Genomic DNA, 23,984 nt, shown 5'->3' with positions numbered 1-23,984 from the left:
GATCCAAAGAGGGGTCAGCTCTCTCTGCCCTCTGCTGCTCTGTGCATCCCTCCCCCCAATTAAGTCCAGTGGCCTTGGATGCCAAGGATGGGTTGACAGCTCTCTTTAGAGCCCTGGGCCTTAGCTGCAGTTCTGGAGCCACAGGAAAAGTACCAAACAACATTGTGATACACAGAGAGTCATAGCCATGATTTTTATCTTCTCTTTTCTTAACATATCATCAGCATTTTCCATTGAGAGCAGAGTTGTTAAGGGTGCCGGCTAGAGTGAGCCAGCCTTAGTCTGATTTCTGGCTCTATCGCTAAGTAACCTTGCAAGCTGTTTAACATTTCTATGGTCTAGTTTTCTTATCTGTAAAGTGGGGATATTAATAGATGGTTAGATAGCATCACTGACTCAATGGACATGAATCTGAGCAAACTCCAGGAGATATGACGGACAGGGCAGCCTGGCGTGCTGCACTCCGTGGCATGGCAAGGAGTCAGAGATGACTTAGTGACTGAACTATAACCAAACAACAATAGTATCAGTACCTGCTTCCTGGGGTCTTTCTTAGGATTAAACAAAAGAAGCCATATGTAGCTTTTCGGATAACATGTAGCACACAGTAGGAGCTCAGTGGTCGGTTATTAATATTTCCATAATGTCTTCAGAGCCACCATTACAATGATGTTTTATGATTAAAAGAGATATAACACCTGTCTCTGATGTTGGTATTTGGACAAACGTAAAATATTATTCCTAAGAAACCAACAAAAAGTCATCTTGCAGTTTAGAGATAAAGGCAGGACAAGACATTTAAGTATTCAGTGGGGAGTGAATCCACACCAAGACACTTCCATCCCCTTTCCAGAAAATGCAACACTTACTATGCATGTCAACAGGGTAATCAACTCATTTTAGAAACTGCAGTTGGGGGTGACCCCTGTCTGAGGCAGGGAGCTAGCCTGGATTACTTTGGCAAAGCCTTCTAGTCTTTTCTCTGTGATTCTCCAGGCAAAGAAGCTGTATCAGCTTTTCTCTTGTAGTGCCAGAGAATCTCTGATATAGCGCAGCTCAGGGCCAAACCAGAATCTTTCAGCTGTCACTTGGGATATGTGGTAGGGTGGCTGTCAGGCCATGTCAGCCGATGAAGCTGTTTCTGGTTGTGGTCCTTCAGCCAGCCAACAAGTCTCACCGTTAGCACTGGCATAAATGAGACGAGCACCTTCTGCATGCCAGGCTCTGTAAAAACATTCCCTTCAGGCCTCAGCTTAACTGAGGCAGAATTCACTGGTCCCATTTTATAGATGAGGAAATTGAGGCTCAGGGAGGTCAAAGGTTTTTCCTCCAAGGTCACACAGCTGGTAGAGTCATGATCCGGCTCTGTCTGACTTTAAAGATACAAACTCTTCCCAGGGCACCACAGGGTCTCTTTGCGATGTAATTCAAACTAACCAGCATGGATTAGTGCTCACATGGGTTCCCCCTGCTAAGCACTGAGAACAGAGAGAGCAGCCTAGTAGAGGAGAGCCAGACACAGAAATCCCAAGTTCTAGTATCCCACTGATGCATGCCTGTGAGAAGTAATAAAGCCACCGGGGCAGTTCAATTTATCCTGTTGTATACATTTCTGAAAGCTGTCCTTAATCCTTTCAGGAAGAGGCAGGGAATAGATAGATTGATAGATCAGGGCTATAATCAATGAACAAAGGGCAGTGGGAAAATAGGGAGAGAGAGGTGCATTCCCACTCAGAGATCCAGAAAATTCTCTTAGAGTATACAGTATTTGGGCTGGGGTTTGAAGGGTTAGAGTCAGCAAAAGACTATGGGGGAGGGGCTTGACCTGTCCCCACCCTTCCCTAAGAGAAGTAAAAACGGAATCTTGATTTGTGCTTCTTAAATATTGGTCTGAAACCAGAACCCACACACACCCCTCCCATTTCGCCCCTTCCCCTTACATACATAGAGGGACCTATTAAGATGCATTCATGTTGCTGTTGTTTAATTGCTAAGTCCAGTCCAAACCTTTGTCATCCCATGGACAGTAGCCCACCAGGCTCCCCTGTCCATGGAATTCTCCAGGCAAAAATACTGGAGTTGGTTGCCATTTCCTCCTCCAGGGGATCTTCCCAACCCAGTGATGGAACCCGTCTCCTGCATTGCAGGCAGATTCTTTACCATGTGAACCACACATAGGTACAAATGTAAAAACACACAGAAAATACACATAGAACACACACCAGTCCACGTGCAGATACTTAAAAACATACAATATGCAAAAACAGATACCAGCTCCCATACTTATAAGATCATACAAATATACACTCATATACATAGACTCACAAACGTGTTTATGTTTCATCACACAAGCACATACATGCCCTCTCCCCACCCACTCCTCATTCAGGTAAACAAGTGCATTTTTAATTAACATATAACAGGTTCGCACGCAAATGTGATCGCCCAGTTCTGGCTGGAGGCCGGTGACTAATGGGAAGCCATGTACAAAGGAAGCATCACGCAGGGGAGGCCAGGAATGGGTTGGCGGTGGGGCTGGGATTAAGCCCTGTCAGATGACAAGCGCGCCGGCCGGGCTGCAGCGCCTGTGCGAGCTCTGAATCCTGGGGGACGGTGCGAGGCTGCGCATCGGAATTCCAGCCTTGCACAGGGTTTAGTGTCGCCCAGGGTCAAGCTCTGTGGTCAGACCCACCCCTAGCCCTGCAATAGGCAGGCGGCTCTGAGGACACGCAGGTCTGCGGCGTGGGGCTTGTCCTAACACAGTACGCTGAGTGTAGGCAGCATTAATGAGGGTTTACTGTGGGCCGGGCACTGCGTTAAGCCCTTTCAGGGCATTACTTAATTCTCACATCAGCTCTGTGAGAGAGGGGTGGGCGGTGGGGATGTTAGCTGCCATCAACCCCATTTTAGAGGTAAGAAAACGGCACTCAGTTTTCCCACAAAACCACTCAGCAGGAAGCTTGGAGCTGAGGTTCAACCCTGTCCGATCTCACTCTCCAGGGGGTATAAGGTGAGTGTGCGTGTGAGCCTGTCACCCTCACACAGACGGTCTCTAGAACCCCCGTCCTGCCAGGTACAGCGCCTGGCCCAAAGCAGGTGCCTGGTGAGGGCGTGGGTCTTGGCTCAGTAAGGTCCTCAACAAGGGCCTCAGTTTCCCAATCTCTGAAATGGGAATGCAGCGAAGACCTCGCAGGGCAGGGCTGAGGCCGTGCACTCTAGGGCAGCAGAGGAGGTGCTGCGCTCTACATCCTCGCTGCAGCCACCCTGGCCTATCGCGGGGGTTCCAGCTCCGTCCCCACCCGAGCCCGGGAGAGGCGCTGGCGCCCCATTGTTTAAGAGAGCGGGGAAGCTCCCAAGAGCCGAGTCCCCGTCCCGGGGTCGCGCTCGCCGCCCAGTGGAGCAGACGACTTGGCCCGGCGTCCGCCTCGCCGGGCGCGTCCTTTGTCTGCTCCCCGGCGCCCGGGGCCCGGGGCCCGCGCCCCGCTTCTAGGGCAGACAAAGCCGGGGCTGCCGCTAGTCTGACCGGCTGGAGCGGCGCTCGCTCCACCCACCTCCCACCTTAGTACCGCCCCCTCTCCTCAGCGCCCTCTGATTGGCTCGTGGGGCCACAAAGAGGCCGGGAAGCGGGCAGGTCACGTGAGGCGGCGTGGCCTCCCATAGGCCTGGCCAAGCTGCCAATCAGGGAGGGCGGGCCGTCCGCGCTCGGCCCGGTCGCTCCCTCCGCTCCGGGGCCCGCCCGCGGGGCCGGCCGCCTGTCAGAGGGAGGTGGCGATGGTGCGCCCGGTGGCGGCGGCGGCTGCGGCGGCTTCCCTGGTCCGAGTGCAGCGAGGAGATGACTGACCGACCGGCTGACTGACTGAATGAATGAATGGCGAAGCCGAGCGCGCCATGAGGAGCCTGCCGAGCCTGGGCGGCCTCGCCCTGTTGTGCGCCGCCGCCGCCGCCGCCGCCTCAGCCACCTCGGCGGGGAATGTCACCGGTGGCGGCGGGGCCGCGGGGCAGGTGGACGCGTCGCCGGGCCCCCGGCTGGGGGGCGAGCCCAGCCACCCTTTCTCTAAGGCCACGGCTCCCACAGCCCAGGCCCCGAGGACCGGATCCCCGCGCGCCACCCTCCACCGACCCCAGGCTGCGTCTTCCTCAGCCCAGCCCCCGGAGACCACCCCTCCTCCGACCACCGCCGGGCCGGCTCCGACCACCGCCGCCGGGCCCGCGCGGACCACCTCTCAGGCACCGCTCGTTCCCTCGCGAGTCACACCTCCTGCGGTGGAACGTACTCCGACTACCCCTTGGGTGACAACCAGACCCGCGCCGACCACCCTCTCGACGACCACTGGCCCGGCGCCGACCACCCCTGTAGCGACCACGGTGCGGGCGCCCACCGCTCCCCCGAACCCGACCTCGGCTCTCCCCGGCGGCGGCGGCGGCGGCGGCAGCAGCAGCAGCAGCGTCCCGCCCACCCCACCTGCCACCGAAGCCCCCTCTCCGCCTCCCCCAGGTGAGTCCCAGCGCCTCCTCGGCCGCCGGACCCTCCCCGCGGCTGCCCGTCCTTCTAGCGTTGGGCTTCTTGGCTGGAATGGAGCATTTCTGGCCCCCAAAGGTTCCCCAGATTTCGACTTCAAGGGGAGGTCCAAGCTCTAGATAGCCTGCCCCACCCCCCTCCCCAGTCCCCAATCTGGAAAGCCTTTTGTCCCCCACTTGGGCTGTGCTTCCTTGGGAGGGGAGCGACTGCTGCGTGGATAGCATCGCACCTCCTTCCAAACAGCGCTGTCTTTGCCTTTGTCAGACGCGCTGGATGGGCGCAAACTTTTGGGTTCGGTTCGCTCACCGTGCCCCTCCGCCTGGGTGATCTGGGGAAGTTTGAAAACCAGCACAGTACCTCCTGCGACCAATAGATCAGAAATTGAAGGGATTCCTCCTAAGGCTCCACTTTCCTTGTTCATGTAAATATCAGACGTGCATGTGACAGGTGGAAAAGATATTGAGAGGATTTTGTTTACAAACAGTAGTACAGACCACTTGAGGCCAAAAGAAAAAAGAAATTGTAATCCATGTTTTCCCTGCAAATGAATGGATTCAGTAGTCATTTGGGACAGGTGTATATCTAGGCTGAGCACATTTATAAATTAGGTTAAATCCCTTCCTTGCACCGTTTTTTGTTTTGTTTTGTTTTTTCCTTCCTCAATTACAAGTCAGTATGTTTGGGCAAATACACAATTTAAGCAGGGAGGCCCATTTTTTCCTCCTTAAGGGGGATGTTCAGTTTTGCTGATGTTGATAAAAGCCAATTTCTATCTGAGTCCTGGTAAAAAATAAAGCTCTTCTTCCTGCTGATTGAAAGTCTTCAAGCAAAGTTAGAGACAACTTCTGTTCTTTTTCCTCTTGAGATCTAAAGTGGGCCTGGAACTAAACAAATAAAACCTGTCTTGTCAAGATGTTAGACAAGAGTTTCTGAATTCCTTTGCTTTGAGTTGGGGTTTGATTTGTCCAAACCATTTTGCCTTTAGCTGGATTTATATTAATGGATCTCTGACCTAATTCTTAGGCTCAGTGATTTACTGTGGGGTCAGGTATGGACTTTGGACTATAATTGAATTTGTAGAGTTTTCCCACATGATTATGAGTCTTAATACAGTCCAGTCTTGGGTTGGAGCTTGGCATTGACATAAGTAGGAATGCAGATTATTCACCCATAAAAAGCCAAGTTGGTATTTCTTCCAGCTTCAAGGAGTGTGCTATCTAGCTGGATTTTGACTGTAACCTCTTTTGGCCTCCCTATGGAGAGACCAACATGATACTGAGAGGCGGGAATCGTAGTATTTGAGTGTATGGACTCGATTCCATTCTTAGTTTGAATCCTATCTCTGCTGCCTTTTATTAACTGTGTAATTTGGGCAGGTCAATTAACCTCTCTTCATCTGAGAAATGAAGATAATAATAGTGTTTAGCTCATAGGATTGCTGTGAATCCTATGAAATTTGCTGTGAAATCCTGTGAAAATTAACTAAGTTAGTGCATTTATAGCACTTAGAACAATAGTTCTGGGTGCAGAGTGAATTAGCTCAGTATGTATGTTAGCTATCAGTATGATAGTTTTTTTTGTTTTTGTTTTTTTAATGGGACAGAAAGCATTTGAGAAACCTAATAGAGACTTGTGATGATTTTTATTTGTTTTAGTAAAATGTAATGGTAGTATGTGTGGTCAGTCATGTCTGACTCCTTGCGACGTTATGGGCAGTAGCTTGCCAGGCTCCTCTGTTCATGGGATTTTTTCAGGCGAGAATACTGGAGTGAATTGCCATTTCCTCCTCCAGGTAAAATGTAATAGAAAAGGATAAATTAGATTTTCCAAAGTTTGAAGCACACAGTAGTGTTTATTTAGGAAGATTCCTTCTTTTGAAAGGTTAGTATATCATAAGTCTGTGTAATTGATGTTATTTTACCTTAATAATTTTTGCATTGTTATTTTTAAATCACAAAGGTAAACTTTTTTCCTTTTATGTTGCTTTTTCTTTGTGATAAAATATACATAACATAAAATTTACCATTTTAACCATTTTTAGGTGTACAGTTTAGTGGCATTAAGCACATTCAAATTGTATAACCATCACTACCATCCATCTTCAGGACTCTTTTTTTATTTTCCCCAACTGAAACTGTATCCGGTAAACAATAACTCCTCAATGGCCGGCCATCCACCTTATTCCTAGCAACCACCATTCTACTTCCTGTCTCTGTGAATTTGCTTATTCCAGGCTCCTCATATGGGGAACTCATAGCATTTGTCCACAAAGATAACCTTTACCTGCAAAAATTACCAAGAACCAAAAGTCCACAAGTAAAGAGTGAAAGTCCCCCCCACCCACTCTACTACTTTCCAGTTCCAGTCAGTCCTTAAATGTTACTACTATTAGCAGTTTGATCTTTTCTCAGAGGCAAGTTGTGGCGTGCAGGATGCGTTCCCTCACCAGGGATCGAACCCATGGCCCCTGCATTGGGAGCGCAGAGTCTTAGCCACTGGACCACTAGGGAAGTCCCTAAACACAGGATTATTAAAAATAGTTTTTAAAAGCTCAAGATGAAATACTATATAAATTATATATATTAAATATATTAATTATGTGTATATACTGCAAGCCATAGAGTTTTGCAACTTGCTATATCCACTTAACTGTGTATCATGGTCTTTTTTTTTCATGTCAGTACCTAAAGAGTACCTTATTCTTTTCAGCAGTTGTATTTTTCATCATAAGAATATATCATAATCTATTTAACCAATCTCTTGTTTATGGATACTTAGATTGCTTCTTGGCTTCACTTTAAAAAGCACAGAGAAGAATGTGTTCTTGTTTAATCCATCATATTATATTATTAGTCCATCGTATTATATTCTCTAATACCTCGTCTGGAGTTTTGTAGACTCCAAATCGATTGTAAGTAAAGCAAAGCTGGATTGAGTAATATTTGCCATTGAAACTGTTCCAGGCCTTTAGTAACTTCCATGGACTACCATATACCTATGTCTATGATGGTCTTCGGGCAACAGAAATTTTAAGATGCTCGAGTTTGGTAGCTCTGCTGTGCTGTAGATTTTCTGTCGCGTGTGGTTTTCTGTGAAGTCACCACGGACCGCCTCTGTCTAGTTCTCAGCAGCTGACTGCCTTTGGGGGCTTACTGCTTTACTGCGCAACTTTAGCTTTACAGTAATGTGATTGAGTATGGTCTTTCTATCTGAACATGGGCTCTAGTCTACTTTAAACAGTAAATACATCTCCTTGACAGAGGAAAGAGATTTGAAAGATCTGGTACTAACTGAATTTGAAAGACCTAGTGAGGTTGGCAAAATTGGATTCTCTGGCTTTTGGGAAGATGAGTACAGGGTGTTTTATTTTAATGTTCATATAAAACTGAACACCATTGATAATATATTATGTGTCTAGATGGGTCTTCTGGCTGCTCTTTGAATTAATAAGAATTTCTTCCATGAAGATCTAGTTGAGAGCTCTTGCCTACCCCTCAGTAAGGGCCCTCTTTTGTTTACAGGGACACTGATCTGCAAACTGAAACTAATTGCCCAGCAAGCAAGCATTTTCCTCCCACGGTCCTGGCAAAACATTTGACTGATTGGTTGGCTGGGTAGGACATTTTACGAAGGGTGAACGGGAGGCTGTGATACTAGAGTATAACAGTTATCGATAGTAAGAGGCTGAAGTGATGATAAATGTTTGATTTTTAAAATTATGGACCCTCAGGGCTAGATAGGACTTTAGAAGCCAGTACCTCCTAACGTGGCTCTACATTGCAAGAAATGCTTCCATGGACTTAGCCGAAATATTTCTCTTTGTGGTTAACACCAGCTGGTTCTGACTCTGCCCTTTCGGGGCCACGCAGAACAAGTCAGCTCTCTCTGTACCCTGACAGTTCAGGGATCTGTGGGCAGTGATCGTGTTCCCTCGGAGTCTGGACTAAATAACTTCAGCTCCCTCAACTGTTCTTTATGTGAAATGGTTTCAGATTCCCTTAGACTCTGCTGGTTGCCCCTCTTAGGGAATTTTTCAGTTTTTCTGTGTCTCTCCCGGAGTGTGGAGCACAGAGCTGAACACATCACCCCCGGTTGTGCTCTGGCCCGCTCGTGGTAGAGAGGGCAGTTGCCTCATTCTTTCTGGATGCTGTACTACTGTGGATGCACTTAGCTCCCGATCACAGGAGCTTTTCTGGCAGCCACACTACGTTGTTGACTCATTGAGTCCATTAAGATACTTAAGTCTTTTTTTTTTAAACACATACTAGACGAGTCTTTCTTCAGTCTGGACTTAGAAACTCTTTGTTATCCTCTAAAGTATAAACTGAGACAGTTGCCAAGCATGTAAAATGTACTGTGTTAGGTTCAAGCCATCACTTTGGGCCTGCGGTCTGTCAGCGTACCCCACCTAGTCTCTTCACGCTCACCTGCAGGGTGTTCCTGTGCACAGAGTCTAAGGACACGTTAGGGCAGGCCTTCTTACCTCACAGGAGAGAGTACATTTAGGGATGATAAAACAGTTTGGAAGGGGAGAGATCGTGGTTTAGATTAGTTCTTGAGGGTCTCTTCCAGCTCTACAGTTCGGCGATGATTTGGTACCCATGATTCAGGGCACATGACTGCCCCCGCAAGGAGCCTTAATCATTTATTTGTGATCTAAGTTAAGAGATGAGACTTTTTTTTTTCCCCCCCAAGCAAACCTTAGAGTTTGAAAGCTCTGACTACTGTGGCGTGTAAATAAAATATTATGAATGGATTTTATTTGAAAGGAACATTCTGGAAATCAGGGCCCTCCTGTCTGTACTGGGAAATGTTTTCTTCATCCTAAAATTCTGTACAGCTAAGTTCAGGGTGTTAATTTGCTTATGGTTATTCAAGAAGATACCATTCATTTTAAGGACACAGAAATTGTTCAGACTTCAAAGATAATGTCTGTTCATAAACTTTTATTGAAAACCTGTGGGGCTGGGTGTGTTTCAGAATTTAGAATTTTTCTGATTTTTAGGAAGTTAATAAGTACATCCCAGTGAAGTCTAGGACAGCATCCTGTGTAATCAAACACATGAAGGTATTTGTAGCAAAAATGTGTGTATATTCACACTGAATGGGTTTTTAAAAAGGCTATAAATAACCTTGTGTTTGTTCAGGTCAGGTTTTGCTGCCAAATGAATAACAGAAAAACCTTCGGTTTTTTGGATCTTCTGGTATTTGCATCAGCTCTGAGTGACTGTGGACCACTGAAATAGCGCTTACGTGACACGTGGTGCTCCCTACGCTGCGATGCTGTTTTAAGAGCCTTGCATGTATTACTCTACGCAGTCCTCACAAGACTCAGGTGTAATCGAGTTAGGTGTTATTATTATCTTCATTTTATAGATAAGGAAACTGAGGCTCAGAGAAGCCCAGCTGTGAGGGAGTCTGCATTCAAACCCAGCCTTTCTGGTTCCAGAATCCATACTATTGGCATTTAAAGAAAGAGTTACATAGCAGATGAGAGAAGGAAACTATTTTGCTAAAAACATTTGTCCTTGAATACTAGTCTGAAAGATTTTCTTCATTCTCTTATGTGCTATTTATTCACCTCAAATCTTCTGTTTTACAATGTTTTACAGTTAGAGCTCCAGTTCTTCCTTTGATTAGGTTCTAATATTGTCTGTGATAGAGAGGATTGCCTGTAGTCTTTAGGGCTAGGCCCAGGGACTTCTGAAGTTTACTATGTCTTATTCCTGACCCAAATGCCTAGATTTCTGCAGAAATTCCTTAGTGTGATTAGTTTCTGGAACAGCATAGTTAAACTCCAGAGCATTAGTTTCAAATCTACTGAATTCTGTCTCCAGGAAGCCTTCTGGCTAGTTGAAAATTTACACACTGAAATAATCTGATTATGTCTTTTTATCTTGATTTTTTCTAAAGACTCATAAAATTGAAGTGAGCATTACTTTTCATCTCAGAATTTCTAAACATGTATATATTAACTTCCAGACATCTTGGCACCCTTATAAACAGAATGGAAGAAAAATATCATGGTACTGTTTTTACTGATGGGTAAATTATGGGTAGAGTGATTACTGCTCTAGGGCACTTAATAGATCAGAGGAGAATAGAAGTGTAAGATCTTGTTTGGGAGAAAGACTGTTAGATGATAGTTTTAGTTAAAAATAGCTTCAATTCATGCTTTTTGCTTTGATCTTTATTTTTGTGTGTTTTCTTTAGATATAATATAAACATCCTTAATAATAATGTTGAGATTATGTTTCAGGTATCTCTTCTGTAGTCACTTAGCCTTTTTCTCAAGTATGTGTTTTGCTTTATCTGCTTTTCACTAGAAACAACTACCCTAACTGCATTAGTAACTTTGAGGGGAGATTTTTTTTTTTTAATTGTCATGAAAAAGATAAAAAGTATGTCTGGATACATATGTGTTTGAATCACAGTAAAGGTTTACTCAAATCTTTTTACCTGTATCTATTCAAGTACATGTGATAAATATGTGTCAAAATACCCTCTAGTAATGCCACTGTTCCACAATAAATATTATTGTCAGAAAAATCTTTTCCTGTTACTTTTTCTTCACTAGGATAAAATCTTTCCTCTGTTCTCCTTGCTCATTTTTTTTTTCACTTGAAACTCCTCTGTATGTCCCACTTTCTCTTGTCTCTTCTTCTTGGACCCATCCATTCTTTCATGTTCTTTAAGGAACCAAATTATCGTCTCTACTTAACAGATTCCCGCTTTGTCCTCCTTCAGTGCCTCCTCAAAGCCTAATTCTTCTAAGAAGTCTTTGCCGGGGAACAAAAGGTCCTTGAAGATGTCCTGGTAACAGGGTGCACAGGGCTGAACACTTTGCACTCAGAACAAAACCTGTCTTTCTCTGTGACTTTGACTTGTTTCCTATGGATCTGCTTTTAAAGTCTGTTTAACTTAGATTATTAAGCCCACTTGTAAGAAAATGTCATAGTTCATACAATATTCAGGATATGGTATTAATTCTTTCTTTTTTAGAAAAATGAAGGAAGAGATTTTATTTTTGTTCTGTATCTTCTTTATTGCCCAGCTTTCCCCCCGCTTCTCCTGAGGAATAATACAGAAAAAACAATTATCATAGCAGACGTTATCTGCCTCCAAAAAAAAAAACCCCACAGAATTCCAGTACTTTAAATAAGTAGCAGATTTCTTTTTTTGTTTATGAGTAATATGAGTTGTTTTTGTTAGGTAGATGGATTTGGGCTAAATAGCAATGTAAATGATTTAATTTGGTTGAGAAACAAATGTTTGATTTTTTTGAATGACAGAATTAATTAATCAGCTTCTCTCTCATCTGATTTATACATTGGATTTGTTTTTTCAGTAGAGATTTTTGAAATAGGAATTTTCCTACTCTAAAATTCTATAATAAATCAGATCAGATCAGTCGCTCAGTCGTGTCCGACTCTTTGCGACCCCATCTATAATAAATAAGTTATGGTAATCTCCAAACCATTATGCATCTATTAAAATGCTTACATTATGCTAAAAGCAGTATACATAGGAGGAGGGAAATATACCAAAATAATTAGGTGGCGGAAGCTAAGTAATGCGAGTATGGGTCGTTTTCATTTCTTTGTATTCTTCTGGATTTTCCAAGTTTTTTTTTTTTTTAAATCAATGTACCCAGTTTTATAGTAATAAAAATAAATGAATAAAATATAAAAAATGAGTAAAAAGTTATGATACACTTGATGAGCCTTCAGTTATATGTGATCAAGTCAAGCGATGTTACCCTGGGCCGCTTAATTGTAATTTCTGTGATGGATTCATCAGCTTTGGTCTACCTCAGACGTTTACTTGGCCTCAGTGAGTTGTGGTTCTGAAGAAAGGAGACTGCTGAAGACGGTACCCAAAAAAGGAAGCTGCTCCTGACACCTGCCAAGTCAAGGTCGTGATGACACAGCCAAGGTCTGGTACCTTCAGGGAAAGTTTAACTGAAATCTTAACAAAGTCTGAAAACAGCTGATTCTTTATCCATTTCACTCTGTCTAGGGAATTTAAAGCACAAACTTAAAATTAATTAAAGCAGCTTATGGAAATAGCTCTTGTTTAAATTGTGCAGAATTTGAATTCATGACATTGTCCACAGCCTTTACCAGTGGAAGCTCTTCGGTTATCTCTTCCTCTAGAGATACAGAGCTCCCAAAAGTTTGGTTTCAGTCTGTGCATATGTTTTTCAGTCAGATCAGATGGGGTTGCTTTTATACTGGTAATACAACAGCTGTTCTATATGATATCCTTGCCAGGGAGACAGCACTGAGGAAAGGGGAAATTTATTCAGTTGGAAAAAGGAATGTATCCTGCCCAGTCACAGGGCAAATGATCAGGGGTAGGTATGTTTTCAGCCTGGCTGGAGAATGTTCAATAACCTTTCTTTAGTAAATTTTAGACTCTTTAGATAACTGATTTTGGAAATTTTTGTTTCAGTCTTGCATGCTTAGAAACTGACATATTACCAAGGATCGTATTAAATTTTTATTTTAAAAATCTGTAGTTTTATTTGATGTATGTGAGCAAACAGAAGAGGTTAGGAGTCAATCACAAGGGGAATAGCGCGTTCTCTAGTCCCTCTAGTTCCTTTTTGGAAATGGTCTTTGAAAGTGAAACTCCTTCAAACGTCCTAGGGAAAGTTGTCTTCTCTGAAGGAAACTGCGTGAACTGAGTAGCTTCTCCATTCTCTTCAGTCCTATCCATTGTGTATAGAGATGAGATGGCAGTTTGGGAAGGGTTATTAAAGGTAACAATGAGGGGCAAGATGGACTGCTTCATATTCCAAGATGCTTCCTCAGTTTTGCATCTGTATTGAGGATTGATTAGAGGAAGGCATTGGGCATCTTTTTTTTTTTTTTGCTGTAGATTTCTCATGTGACTTCATATTCCTTATAAGTCTACAGTGTTTTTTGAGTTACCGTTCTCTATGAACTGCTGTAACAGGTTAGGCCCACCATCCCTTGATGTTGTGTGGGTTAATGAATAGTTATAGAGTGTACCAAAACCACAAAGCAAACTGGCTGTTGGGTATTATTATACTGGATTGGTGGTGTGTTGCCTGCAAACCCATCCTGTTCAACTGGTTTTACTTTTTAAGTTAGTTTGTTGCTTCAACTTGTCCACAGAGGCAGGGCTGGATGGTCCAGCTAATCAGGGGAGCAGCAGTCAGAAGAGCTCATTCGTCTTCCTTTCCACGCACTCTGTAAGTTCCCGAGCACGTTTTCTTTTTTGTTTTTCGTAAATGGGTCTGTGCCTTAGTTTCTCTAACTGTAAAAGGAAGCCTGTTGTGTGCACAGATACAGTGCACGTCACGTCTATACCACTGGCTTCTAGACCATCGTCTGTAAGATGAGTATGATAGTACCAACCTAATGGGGTTCTTGAGTGTTGACCTAGAATTCAAACCCAGCTTTGTCTGACTTAAAAGTCTGTTTTTTTTCTTTCCCTTTTGACTAAACTGTGCTGCAGTGCCAAAGCAGATGGGAGAAGCAGAAGACGAAATAAAGCGTCCCGTGGTTGCAGAGCACACTTTGGGTTCCATTTTTGTCACCTCCCTAGCCTCCTCCCCAGCAAGCCCATGCATGGCCCTCCTCAGCACTTGTTCTGAATTACACAGTTCGATTCAGGTTTGATTGCAGGAACTGCTGTGAAAATCAAAATTAGATCAAAGAGTGTTTCTCAGAGGTAGATATGGGTGTGGAGTGGAGGCGGCAGAGGGGATGATGGTAGGAATCAGATGAAAGGAAGTGGGCAGACTCAATGTGGATGTAAAGCAGAACTCAACAGTAGCTATGAGATGGTCTACTCAGTGCCAGAAGGATTAGGACAGAGACAATGTATTGCTTATTAGCATTTGGCAAGACATACCACACACTGCAAATGATAGTATTGATTGTTGTCAACTTGACAATGAAACCTTTCATCTTCAACTTCGTATGGACTCTCGATCAAGATGCTGATGCCAAACAATGTGTTGCAGAAAGTAGCAGGTGATGTTTGACGATGTGAAAGTCATGGGAGAATCTCAGACTTGTGACATCTGCAGTCAGCCGAGGGTGCATTTCCCCATCCCATTTTATAAACTTCCCTCCTCACTGGAGGGTTGTCTCTCAGATGAGACAAGGAGAAGCTATTATTTCAAGTCAGAACCAGCCGTTTCTGAACCAGTTGCAAATATACTGATGGATGATATACAGAGTGTTGGAGGATTTGATTTGGAAGCAAATAGCTTCATAAGTGGGAAACAGAAAAACCAATATGCACAGTAATGCATACGTGTATATGTATGTGGGATCTAGAAAGACCAATATGCATAGTAATGCATACATGTATATACATGTGGGATCTAGAAAAATGGTACAGCTGCACCCATCTGCAGAGCAGGAATGGAGACACGGATGTAGAGAAGGGACACGTGGACACAGCGGGGAAGGAAAGGGTGGGCTGCACCGAGAGAGCGGCATGACACACATGCAGCGCCGTGCGTAAAAGAGCCAGCCAGTGGGCATCTGCCGTGTGGCACCCGAACTCGGTCTGGCGCTCTGTGACTGCCCAGCGCGGTGGGGCGGGGAGGTGGGGGGCGGCTCAGGAGGGTGGGGACGTGTGTGCGTAAAGCTGATTCATGTTGTCCTATGCCAGAGACCAATACCACACTGTAAAGCAGTTATCTGCCAATTAAAAAAATATGCATCTCCCCCCCCCAAAAAAGAAATAGCTTCAGTTTGTACAGTATTACTCAACAGTAATTATGTATATTATTACCTCCTGCGAGTGCTCAAGTGTTACACTGTGGTCAAGTCGAACTATGTAACTATAGTTGTGGCGAATAGGTAGACAGTGCAAAACCTGGTCATATCAGTCTTCTGGTTAGTAATTTAAGATGACATGTATGCTGCAGCTGCTGCTAAGTCGCTTCAGTCGTGTCCAACTCTCTGCAACCCCATAGACGGCAGCCCACTAGGCGCCCCCATCCCTGGGATTCTCCAGGCAAGAACACTGGAGTGGGTTGCCATTTCCTTCTCCAATGCATGAAAGTGAAAAGTGAAAGTGAAGTCGCTCAGTCGTGCCCGACTCTTAGCGACCGCATGGACTGCAGCCTCCCAGGCTCCTTCGTCCATGGGATTTTCCAGGCAAGAGTACTGGAGTGGGGTGCCATCGCCTTCTCCGAGATAACATGTATACATCAGTATAATTCTCCTCTGTATTCGCCATGAGTGACCATTAATGCTTAGGTTTCCTAATACGTCTTAAAACTTCTCTATAGTCTGTGTCTGTCCTCATTTCCTACCACCCTTCACCTTGTGCTTTAAACTCCAACAGATTCGAGTTGCTTCTGTTTCCCCCCAAATGCCATGCTTATTGTCGTCATCATTATTACTAATAAGACAGTCATCTTTGGAGGTTTTCCTCTGTGTCAGTTGCTAAAGAGCTTTAAATGAATTATAATGACCTTGCCTAATTATCTCCATTTTACTAAGCAAGAGTGGCGGCTTTGAGAGTTGAAATCCATTGAACAAGGCCTCACAGCTAGTAAATGTAGAACCTTGATTTAAATTTAGATCTGTGTAGCCTCAACGCCTCCTCTCTTAATCACTAAGCTAACTGGCCTCTTGTTACTTTGCTTCTGCTGTTCCCTCAGCCTGGAATGGCCCTTCTCTTCAGTTTGAATACAGGCCTTAAAATAGAAGCAAATGCTCGTTGATTTAGTCAGAAACGGACTTTACTAAACGATTAGTAAAGAGTTCACAGAATCTCCAGGGGAACCAAATTCAAGACATGGAGCTAGAGATAATACCTAGGGAAAACAATAATCTGGCATTGAGAACCTTTGTGGTGGAATAGCAAGCCTTAAAAATTGGAAATTGGAGAATTCCCCCAAATAGGAAGGAATTAGTAGCAATTATTCTATGACACAGGCTTCCCTGGTAGCTCAGAGATTAAAGCGTCTGCCTGTAATGCGGGAGACCTGGGTTCGATCCCTGGGTTGGGAAGATCCCCTGGAGAAGGAAATGGCAACCCACTCCAGTATTCTTGCCTGGAGAATCCCATGGACGGAGGAGCCTGGCGGGCTACAGTCTATGGGGTCGCAAAGAGTCAGACACGACCGAGCAATTTCACTACGACTTCACTATACTATGATACTAGGCTGCCCCCCCCACACCCAAAAAAGACAGAGGTCCGCCACATCCCTTTTTTCACCTAATAAATTTACTTGTCGTTGAGAAACATGCAACCTCCTATACTGTTTTACCTTATATATTCTAATATTACTGTACATATTTTTTTTGATTACTTGCTTTTTAAGGATTCTTAGTTTAAGTATTACTTGTTCATGTAATTGATTCCTCTATATGGCACCCCACTCCAGTACTCTTGCCTGGAAAATCCCATGGATGGAGGAGCCTGGTGGGCCGCAGTCCATGGGGTTGCTAAGAGTCAGACAAGACTCAGCGACTTCACTTTCACTTTTCACTTTCATGCCTTGGAGAAGGAAATGGCAACCCACTCCAGTGTTCTTGCCTGGAGAATCCCAGGGATGGGGGAGCCTTGTGGGCTGCCGTCCATGGGGTCGCACAGAGTCGGACCTGACTGAAGCGACTTAGCAGCAGCAGCAGCAGCAGCAGCATACCTTATTCTTTAATGGCTATGTCTTAGTGATGTTTGTACTCTCTAAGACATCCCTGAGATAGTGTTCAGCATTCAGTACATAGTAAGTACTCAATAAATAGTTTAGCTGAATTAAGGCATAAATCCTCCTTGCCCAGCACCGCTAGAATGTAAGTTCCAGAAGGGCAGGGATTTTTGTCTTTGTCTCTCTGTCTCTCTTTTTTTTAAACCACTGTCTCCCCAGCACCTAGATTCATTCCAAACATATGTTGAAACCTGAGAAAATACTTAAAGAATAAATGAATATTCCTAAATAAAAATTCTTTATTTCTGGAAATGACACTGTCATAAAACCCTTGGATGTGACCGCTGGGAAGACCATAGCCTTGACTATACGTACCTGTGTCAGCAGAGTAATGTCTCTGCTTTTCAGCATGCTGTCTGGGTCTGTCACAGCTTTCCTGCCAAGAAGCACTCGTCCTCTGGTTTCATGGCTGCAGTCACCGTCCGCAGTGATCTTAGAGCCCAAGAGAGGAGATCTGTCACTACTTCCGCCATTTCTTTTTTTTTTTGCCGTGAAGTAATGGGGTCAACCTTCTAAATATTTGCTGTTCATTTCATTTTTATATTTTGAATACCTATTTACTTATTGGAATACTACTTATAATCATTTTAACTCTACTGCTGATCCTTTCAATTCCAATTTAGTAGTAATACCCCATTTTACAAAGAGCCTGAGTCTGAGATGAGGTTAAGTTGTTTGCTCAATAGTCACATAGCTCGGAAGTACTAGTGAGCTGGAATTCAAACCCAGATCCCTCTTTTTTTGGAAGTGCTTTCTGTTAGGGCAAAACAATGTGCTAAAAGCAGGGTGTGCTCTAGTTTATCCTCCCAACCCGTGCTAGTTTTTGTTTGTTTGTTTGGCCACAGCGTTGCAGGCAGGATCTTAGTCCCCCGACCAGGGATCACACCCTGGCCCTCCTGCAGAGGAAGCACAGTGTCCTAACCCATGGATCCCCCAGGGAACTTCCCATAATGCCTGTTAGTTTTAATGCAGCTTTTTGCCCCTGCCATCGTCACTCTTTCCTGATTTATAGTCATTGTTTTTCTGTGCATACCGTAGACCTGTTTCCCATCCTCTTTGGTGTTCCTCTTGATTCTTTTTTGTAGTAGGAAATATGTATTTTATTTGAAAGATCAAAGCACATCCTCACCTATTACTATGCCTGTTTATTTTCATTTCACTTTCATTTTTTTGTTAGCTTTCTTGATCTGTACAGTGGATCATTTCCAGAAAAGAAGACGCAGATACCTGTTATGAGTCAGATGAGTAATATTATATACATTAATCAGGATGGTATGTAAGGACAGATAGCATACACCCAACCAAGGGCCATTCCAGCTGGTAGGACAGGTGAAAGGCAAGATTGTCAGAAACAGACACAGTAACAAATAATGATACAGAGTTACTACAAAAGCTTTTCTGTGCCTTTATCATTGTTTCACTTGTGAATTAAACTTCTATTGAGAAATTAGAAATGGATGCCAGACATTTGTAGCCAAAAAAACGTTTTATTTAAAATTAGTTTCGGAAAATTCTTTTTCTTAGCATATGATCTTTCTTGTTAACAATAGTCCTTTTTTAAACAATTGATGAGAAAGTAAACATTTCTCTTTGCTATATTTCTTTCGGTTGATAATAGATCACTCATTTAGAAATAAACAACTTAAAGCCAGTGATTAAGTAGTCTTCAGGAAATAAAGCCACAGGTGTCACAAGCTGTTACTTTGTATTTCCTTATTGCTTAATCAGTCTGAAGTGGTACCTTCCTCTTTCTTTTCTTTACTTCCTTTCTCTTTGCTCTCTCCCTTCTCTCTCTCTCTCTCTCTTTTTCTATTGTTAATCAGACAAGATTTCAGATCCTTTTTCATGTGTTTTTTTTTTCCTAGGTGGGGGTTCTCGTCATGTTAAAACTGGCCTTTCAACTATGTTTCATTAGATGGTTCAGCTTAAGACTTTACATTCACTTTTATTTAAGTAATAGAGAAAAGGGTATGCTTTGTCAATAAGTTTACACTGGGCTTTCTGTGTCAACAAAATTAAGTTTTTTTATTCATTTATCAGATCATTGTTGGTTACCTGCTGTGTACCTAGTGCTGGGCTGGAGAGATGCTAGAGAGACAAGTGAGACGTGTTTGTTTTCTGTCCTGATCCAGAAAATCAGACTACAGGTGGATAAGTTCCACCAGAGTGGTACGCACATGCATCAGGAGCAAAGAGGGAACTCCTCACTCAGACCTGAAGGTGGAGGCGTGAAAGACAGTGTCCTTTCTGGAGGAACTCTTCTCTGAGCGGAGTCTTGAGAACAGACAGGAATTAGCCAAGTGCAGGAGGGAGAAAGTGTGGCAGTAGGAAAGCACGTGCTAGGCCTGTTGAGGGATGTGGAGTGCTGGGCGGCTCATAGGAGAGGAGAGCGCGTGTGCGGCCGGAACAGGGCTGGTGGGGTCTGAGGCTGGAACAGCCGGCGCTTGCCAAATCAGGCAGTACTTCGTATGTCGTGCTCAGAAACCGATTCTGAAAGCAACGAGGAACTGTAAGCCCTGAAGTGACATGGTGGGGTTTGAGTTTTGCGTCAGTCTGGAAACTGCAGGATACTCCTAAAAGTGATCCCCAACAAAGATAATTAGAGGCCACTGACTGCCTCTCTAAATCTTTCCCAGCATTAATTTTGGATTAAAGGGTTTAAATGCTAAGATAATGTAATAATAGGAGGGGGACATGAATTGGCTTTCTATCCTCTCTTATTAAGCAAACATTTGAAACCTATTTTGCTTGTTGGTATAATACACGGACTTAGATGACTAAAATTAGAGACCCGACAAACGAGCCAGCAATGGTGCTCGGCCTCTTCATGCAGCTGGTGTCAGACTGAACAAACCCAGGGTTTCCTGTGTGCCAGGCACTGCGGAGCTGAGCACAGAGAGGTGGACGACTTAGGTGTTTCCAGTCTGCTGGAGGGATGGACTTGTACACACGTGCTTTAGCAGACTTAGGTGTTAGATTCCTTTACTTAAATTTTCATTTTCTATCCTTATCTCAAACCTTAAAAGTGTGCATGAGGAAATCAAGGATATGAGAGAGATTTCCCCCCAGATTTATTAAGATATAATTAATGTGTAACATCATATAAGTTTAAGGTACAGAATGAGATGGTTTGATGCACATTTATGTTGTAAAACATTTATCACAATAAGGTGAGTTAACATATTTCATGCCATTTTGTTGTTGTTCTGATGGGAATATTAAAGTTCTACAAAGAGAGGTATTTGTGTAATAATGAATGACAAATAGCTATAATTCAGCATTCCGTTTACCTAGCTCCAGAGTTTTTCCTTTTTCCCCCATCATATATTTAGCTTCCTCTGACAAGATGTGCATGCCTGCTGAGTCACTCGGTCATGTCAGATTCTTTGTGACCCCATAGACTTCAGCCAGTCAGGCTCCTCTGAGCGTGGGAGTCTCCAGGCGAGAATACTGAAGTGGGTTGGTATTTCCTTCTCCAGGACCCAGGGATCGAACCTGAGTCTCTGGCATCTCTTGCATTGCGGATTCTTGACCACAGAGCCATGTGGGAAGCCCTCTCTGACAAAGCAATGCATATATATGTTCAAGCCTGAAAGTAGTTTTCTTCCCATATTCTCTTAATTCTTTCCAACACTACCCAAACTAGGTGAGCCTCAAAGGATCCAGCCATTAGGGGTTAAAAATGCAGGCTTTAAAGTCATATTGTCTGGATTCAAATCCTGGTTCTATCACTTACCCTCAGTCTGTCAGCCTGCTTCATAGAATTGTGAGTTCTGTTAGGAGGTAATGTTAAAACAGTGGAAGCATAAGGAAAGAATTCCCTACGTGTTAGTTGTTAAAATTGTTTTTGGAATAGCAACTCATATTTTTCCAAACATTCAGGAAATTTTGCTAAACTGTGTTTGAATCAATCTACCTTACTCAAATGAATCTTGGTGAAGAGCTTTCGCCTAGCATGCACGTTTGAAATCTGACCTCTTGAACAAGAGGGGGTCAGTGAGTGACTTGGTATCACAAGCATCTATGAAAATATGCCTGTGAAAGTAGCACAAAGACACTTTAAACTTTTTTTATTATGTAATATTTTGAAAATAAAAGATGACAGACCAGTGTAATGGCCTCTTTCACACCTATGTCACACGCCTGGAGAGCCATCCAGGCCAGTCCTGCCTCATCCACACCCCCGCCCATTTACCCCTCTCCTATTTGATTTTGAAACAAATCCTAAAAATCACATCATTTTGTCTATGAATATTTCAGACAGTATTTCTAAAATGTAAAACTTCTCCTATTTTTCTTAAGTATCTAAATGAGAATATGAACAATTTTTTAATATCATCAAAATGCTTTCTTTATGACTGGGGAGAGGAATCCTTCCTTTTTTCTGGCCATAGCGCGTGGCTTGTGGGATCTTAGTTGCCCCTGCGGTGAAAGCACCAGTCCTAACCCCTGGACTGCCAGGGAATTCCCCTTTCCTTTTTTAGAGCTAAACCTAGAGACATGATTGATCAGTCTGGGGGAGTAGTAATGAAAATTGGTTATTTTTTGTTATCATTTCTGACATTGCTAAATACCTCATATAGCCCAACTGTTAGTTCAAAACTAACAGTGTAAGGACTCCCTTAATTGGGTAGAATAAGGTACAGAAATTTTACTTTGGGTTGTGCTGGGTCTTTGTTGGGCACCCGGGCTTTCTCTAGCTGCTGTGGGCGAGGACGCCTCTTCACTGCGGAGCATGCGCTTCTCACTGCGGCGGCTTCTTGCTGCGGAGCAGAGGCTCTAGGCACGGGTCAGTAGTCGTGGCACATGGGCTTAGCTGCTCTGAGGCCTGTGGTATCTTCCCAGACCAAGGGCAGAACCTGTGTACCCTGCACTGGCAGGAGGATTCTCATCCACTGTACCACAGGGAAGTTCATAAGGATTTGCTGAGTTCAAGAAACTTTCCTATTTATATTCCTTTTAAAATGTCTGTGGCCCACATTATTTTTGTAACAAAGATATTCTTCCTTTTGATCACCTAATTTCTTTTATCGCCTTAGAATTTTAAAGTACTTTCCCCCTCCTATCTCCTAGCCTAACTTTTAGCTGGTTGGAGTGACTTTAGGGCTAATACAGGGGAGGTTTTGGTCTCCAGCAGAGGGTCAGTTGCAACTATGAAAACAACTGAAGCAAACGGTCTATTGATAGAAGAACATTTCATTATAAAAAGTTCTTTTCAAATTCCAGGATATGGGTTGCTTGGTCACTGAAGACTCTGTTTTCCATTCACTAGCACCCTGGGTGTCTCAGCAGACCTGGTTAGGAATGTCCTGCTCATTTTGAATGAGAAAAAAGGACAGAGAAGCTGCCCAAATGCTGCATCGCTCAAGTCAAACATATTACATCCGCTACATAGGTGATCCAAAACCTTAGGCTTTTAGGATTTACTCAGACATACAGATAACTTCCATTTTCAGTGGTGCCAATTTTGATTACAAAATGCCCATTGTACCAACCTCTAAATCCCCATTCTTTAATTTTTAAGCCCTTGGACCTCATAATTTCCCCGAAGTTTTACGTAATGCCAACTCAACAATTAGCAGAAGTGGTCGTGCTGATGAAACAGGTCTTTGATATTGGTTCAGTTATAGATCTGGAATGTTTATTCCCCTGGGCTTTCCAGCTGAGGGATTCCCAGCATGAACTCCTACTTTGGAAAATATCTGAGTGGGCAGCCTTGTTTGCCACATTGCCCTCATTGTCTCTTTGTTTATTCAGCTGAAAAGCTGCGCTTGTCTCTTATACAGTCAGGCATGAATCTCTAGGTCTCAGAAGCTGTTAAAATGGGTGGAAAGATGGGGAAGGGAAAGGATGCAAATTGTTATCGGATACTGACAGGGTGTGCCGTGAACGTGCTCGCTTAGGGAAGAGCATTATGACTTTAAGGTTATTACCAAGCACAACTCTGATCACATTTTTATAGCCCTGTTCTATTAGGGTCTAGGATTCAATGCAGTTTTCCTACCTTCTGGGTAAGAGACATTGATAATTCATTGGCACATGTGATTTTTTTTTTTGCCGCAATAGAGAAATAGGTTTTGAGAACATGAACATACCATCTGGCCCAAGCAGTGATAAATTTTCTCTGATTATAATAGCGTGCACATGCTCTTGGCATTGACTTTTCTGGCTATCTGTCAGCTGGATTATTTTATTTTAGCAGGTTACTAAAAGGTCTCTTTGCCTTCATTCTTTCCCAATGCATTCTCTACATATGGTCAGAGTTATAGTTCTAAACTGAAGGTATGATCATGACATGCTTTTTTGTATAAAACTTTCCATGGCTACCCAGTTCCCTCAAGAAAGCCCTGAACCTATCACTATACCTGCTTCGTATTCAGGGTCAGAGCTAAGATGAACTTTTCTTGGTTCTCTGCCCTGTTTTACCCCTGGTCACTACACATGCTACCCATTGCCATTCGGGATAGTCTTCCTTTCTTAGCATGGCCACACCTCATTCCTCGTGTCCAGTCTAGATTTCTTCCTCTGGGAAGTCTTACATAGGCGTCTTTCCCTGTGAAAACACATACCATGCTTTCGCATCCGCGGTGGTGTGGCTCCACCTCAGCACTTTTCATACTGTATCGCTGCTTTGTTTTTGTCTCTGCTGTAAGACCTTAAGCTGCATAAAAGCAGGAACCGTGTCTTTTTTCCACATCGTTGTGTCTTTAGCATCTAGAAATTACATTACTCATTTCTGGTTCAAAACTACTTTGT

The 23,984-nt window shown here is 43.6% G+C and overlaps 1 protein-coding gene across 1 annotated transcript in view; it reads left to right on the top strand.

The window, feature by feature from the left end:
• Positions 1-3,734: 3,734 nt before the first annotated feature.
• Positions 3,735-23,984, top strand: part of MEGF9 (multiple EGF like domains 9) — an 80,662-nt gene continuing 60,412 nt past the window's right edge. The window contains exon 1 of the mRNA XM_003586445.5: positions 3,735-4,495. Coding sequence (XP_003586493.2) covers positions 3,865-4,495 — 631 coding nt within the window. The 5' untranslated portion in view covers positions 3,735-3,864. The remainder of the gene's footprint in view (positions 4,496-23,984) is intronic.

The sequence above is a fragment of the Bos taurus genome, chromosome 8 (assembly GCF_002263795.3).
Source record: "Bos taurus isolate L1 Dominette 01449 registration number 42190680 breed Hereford chromosome 8, ARS-UCD2.0, whole genome shotgun sequence".
Taxonomy (NCBI): domain Eukaryota; kingdom Metazoa; phylum Chordata; class Mammalia; order Artiodactyla; family Bovidae; genus Bos; species Bos taurus.
The sequence above is the reverse complement of the archived record's forward strand: the minus strand, read 5'-3'. Positions and strand labels throughout refer to the sequence as shown.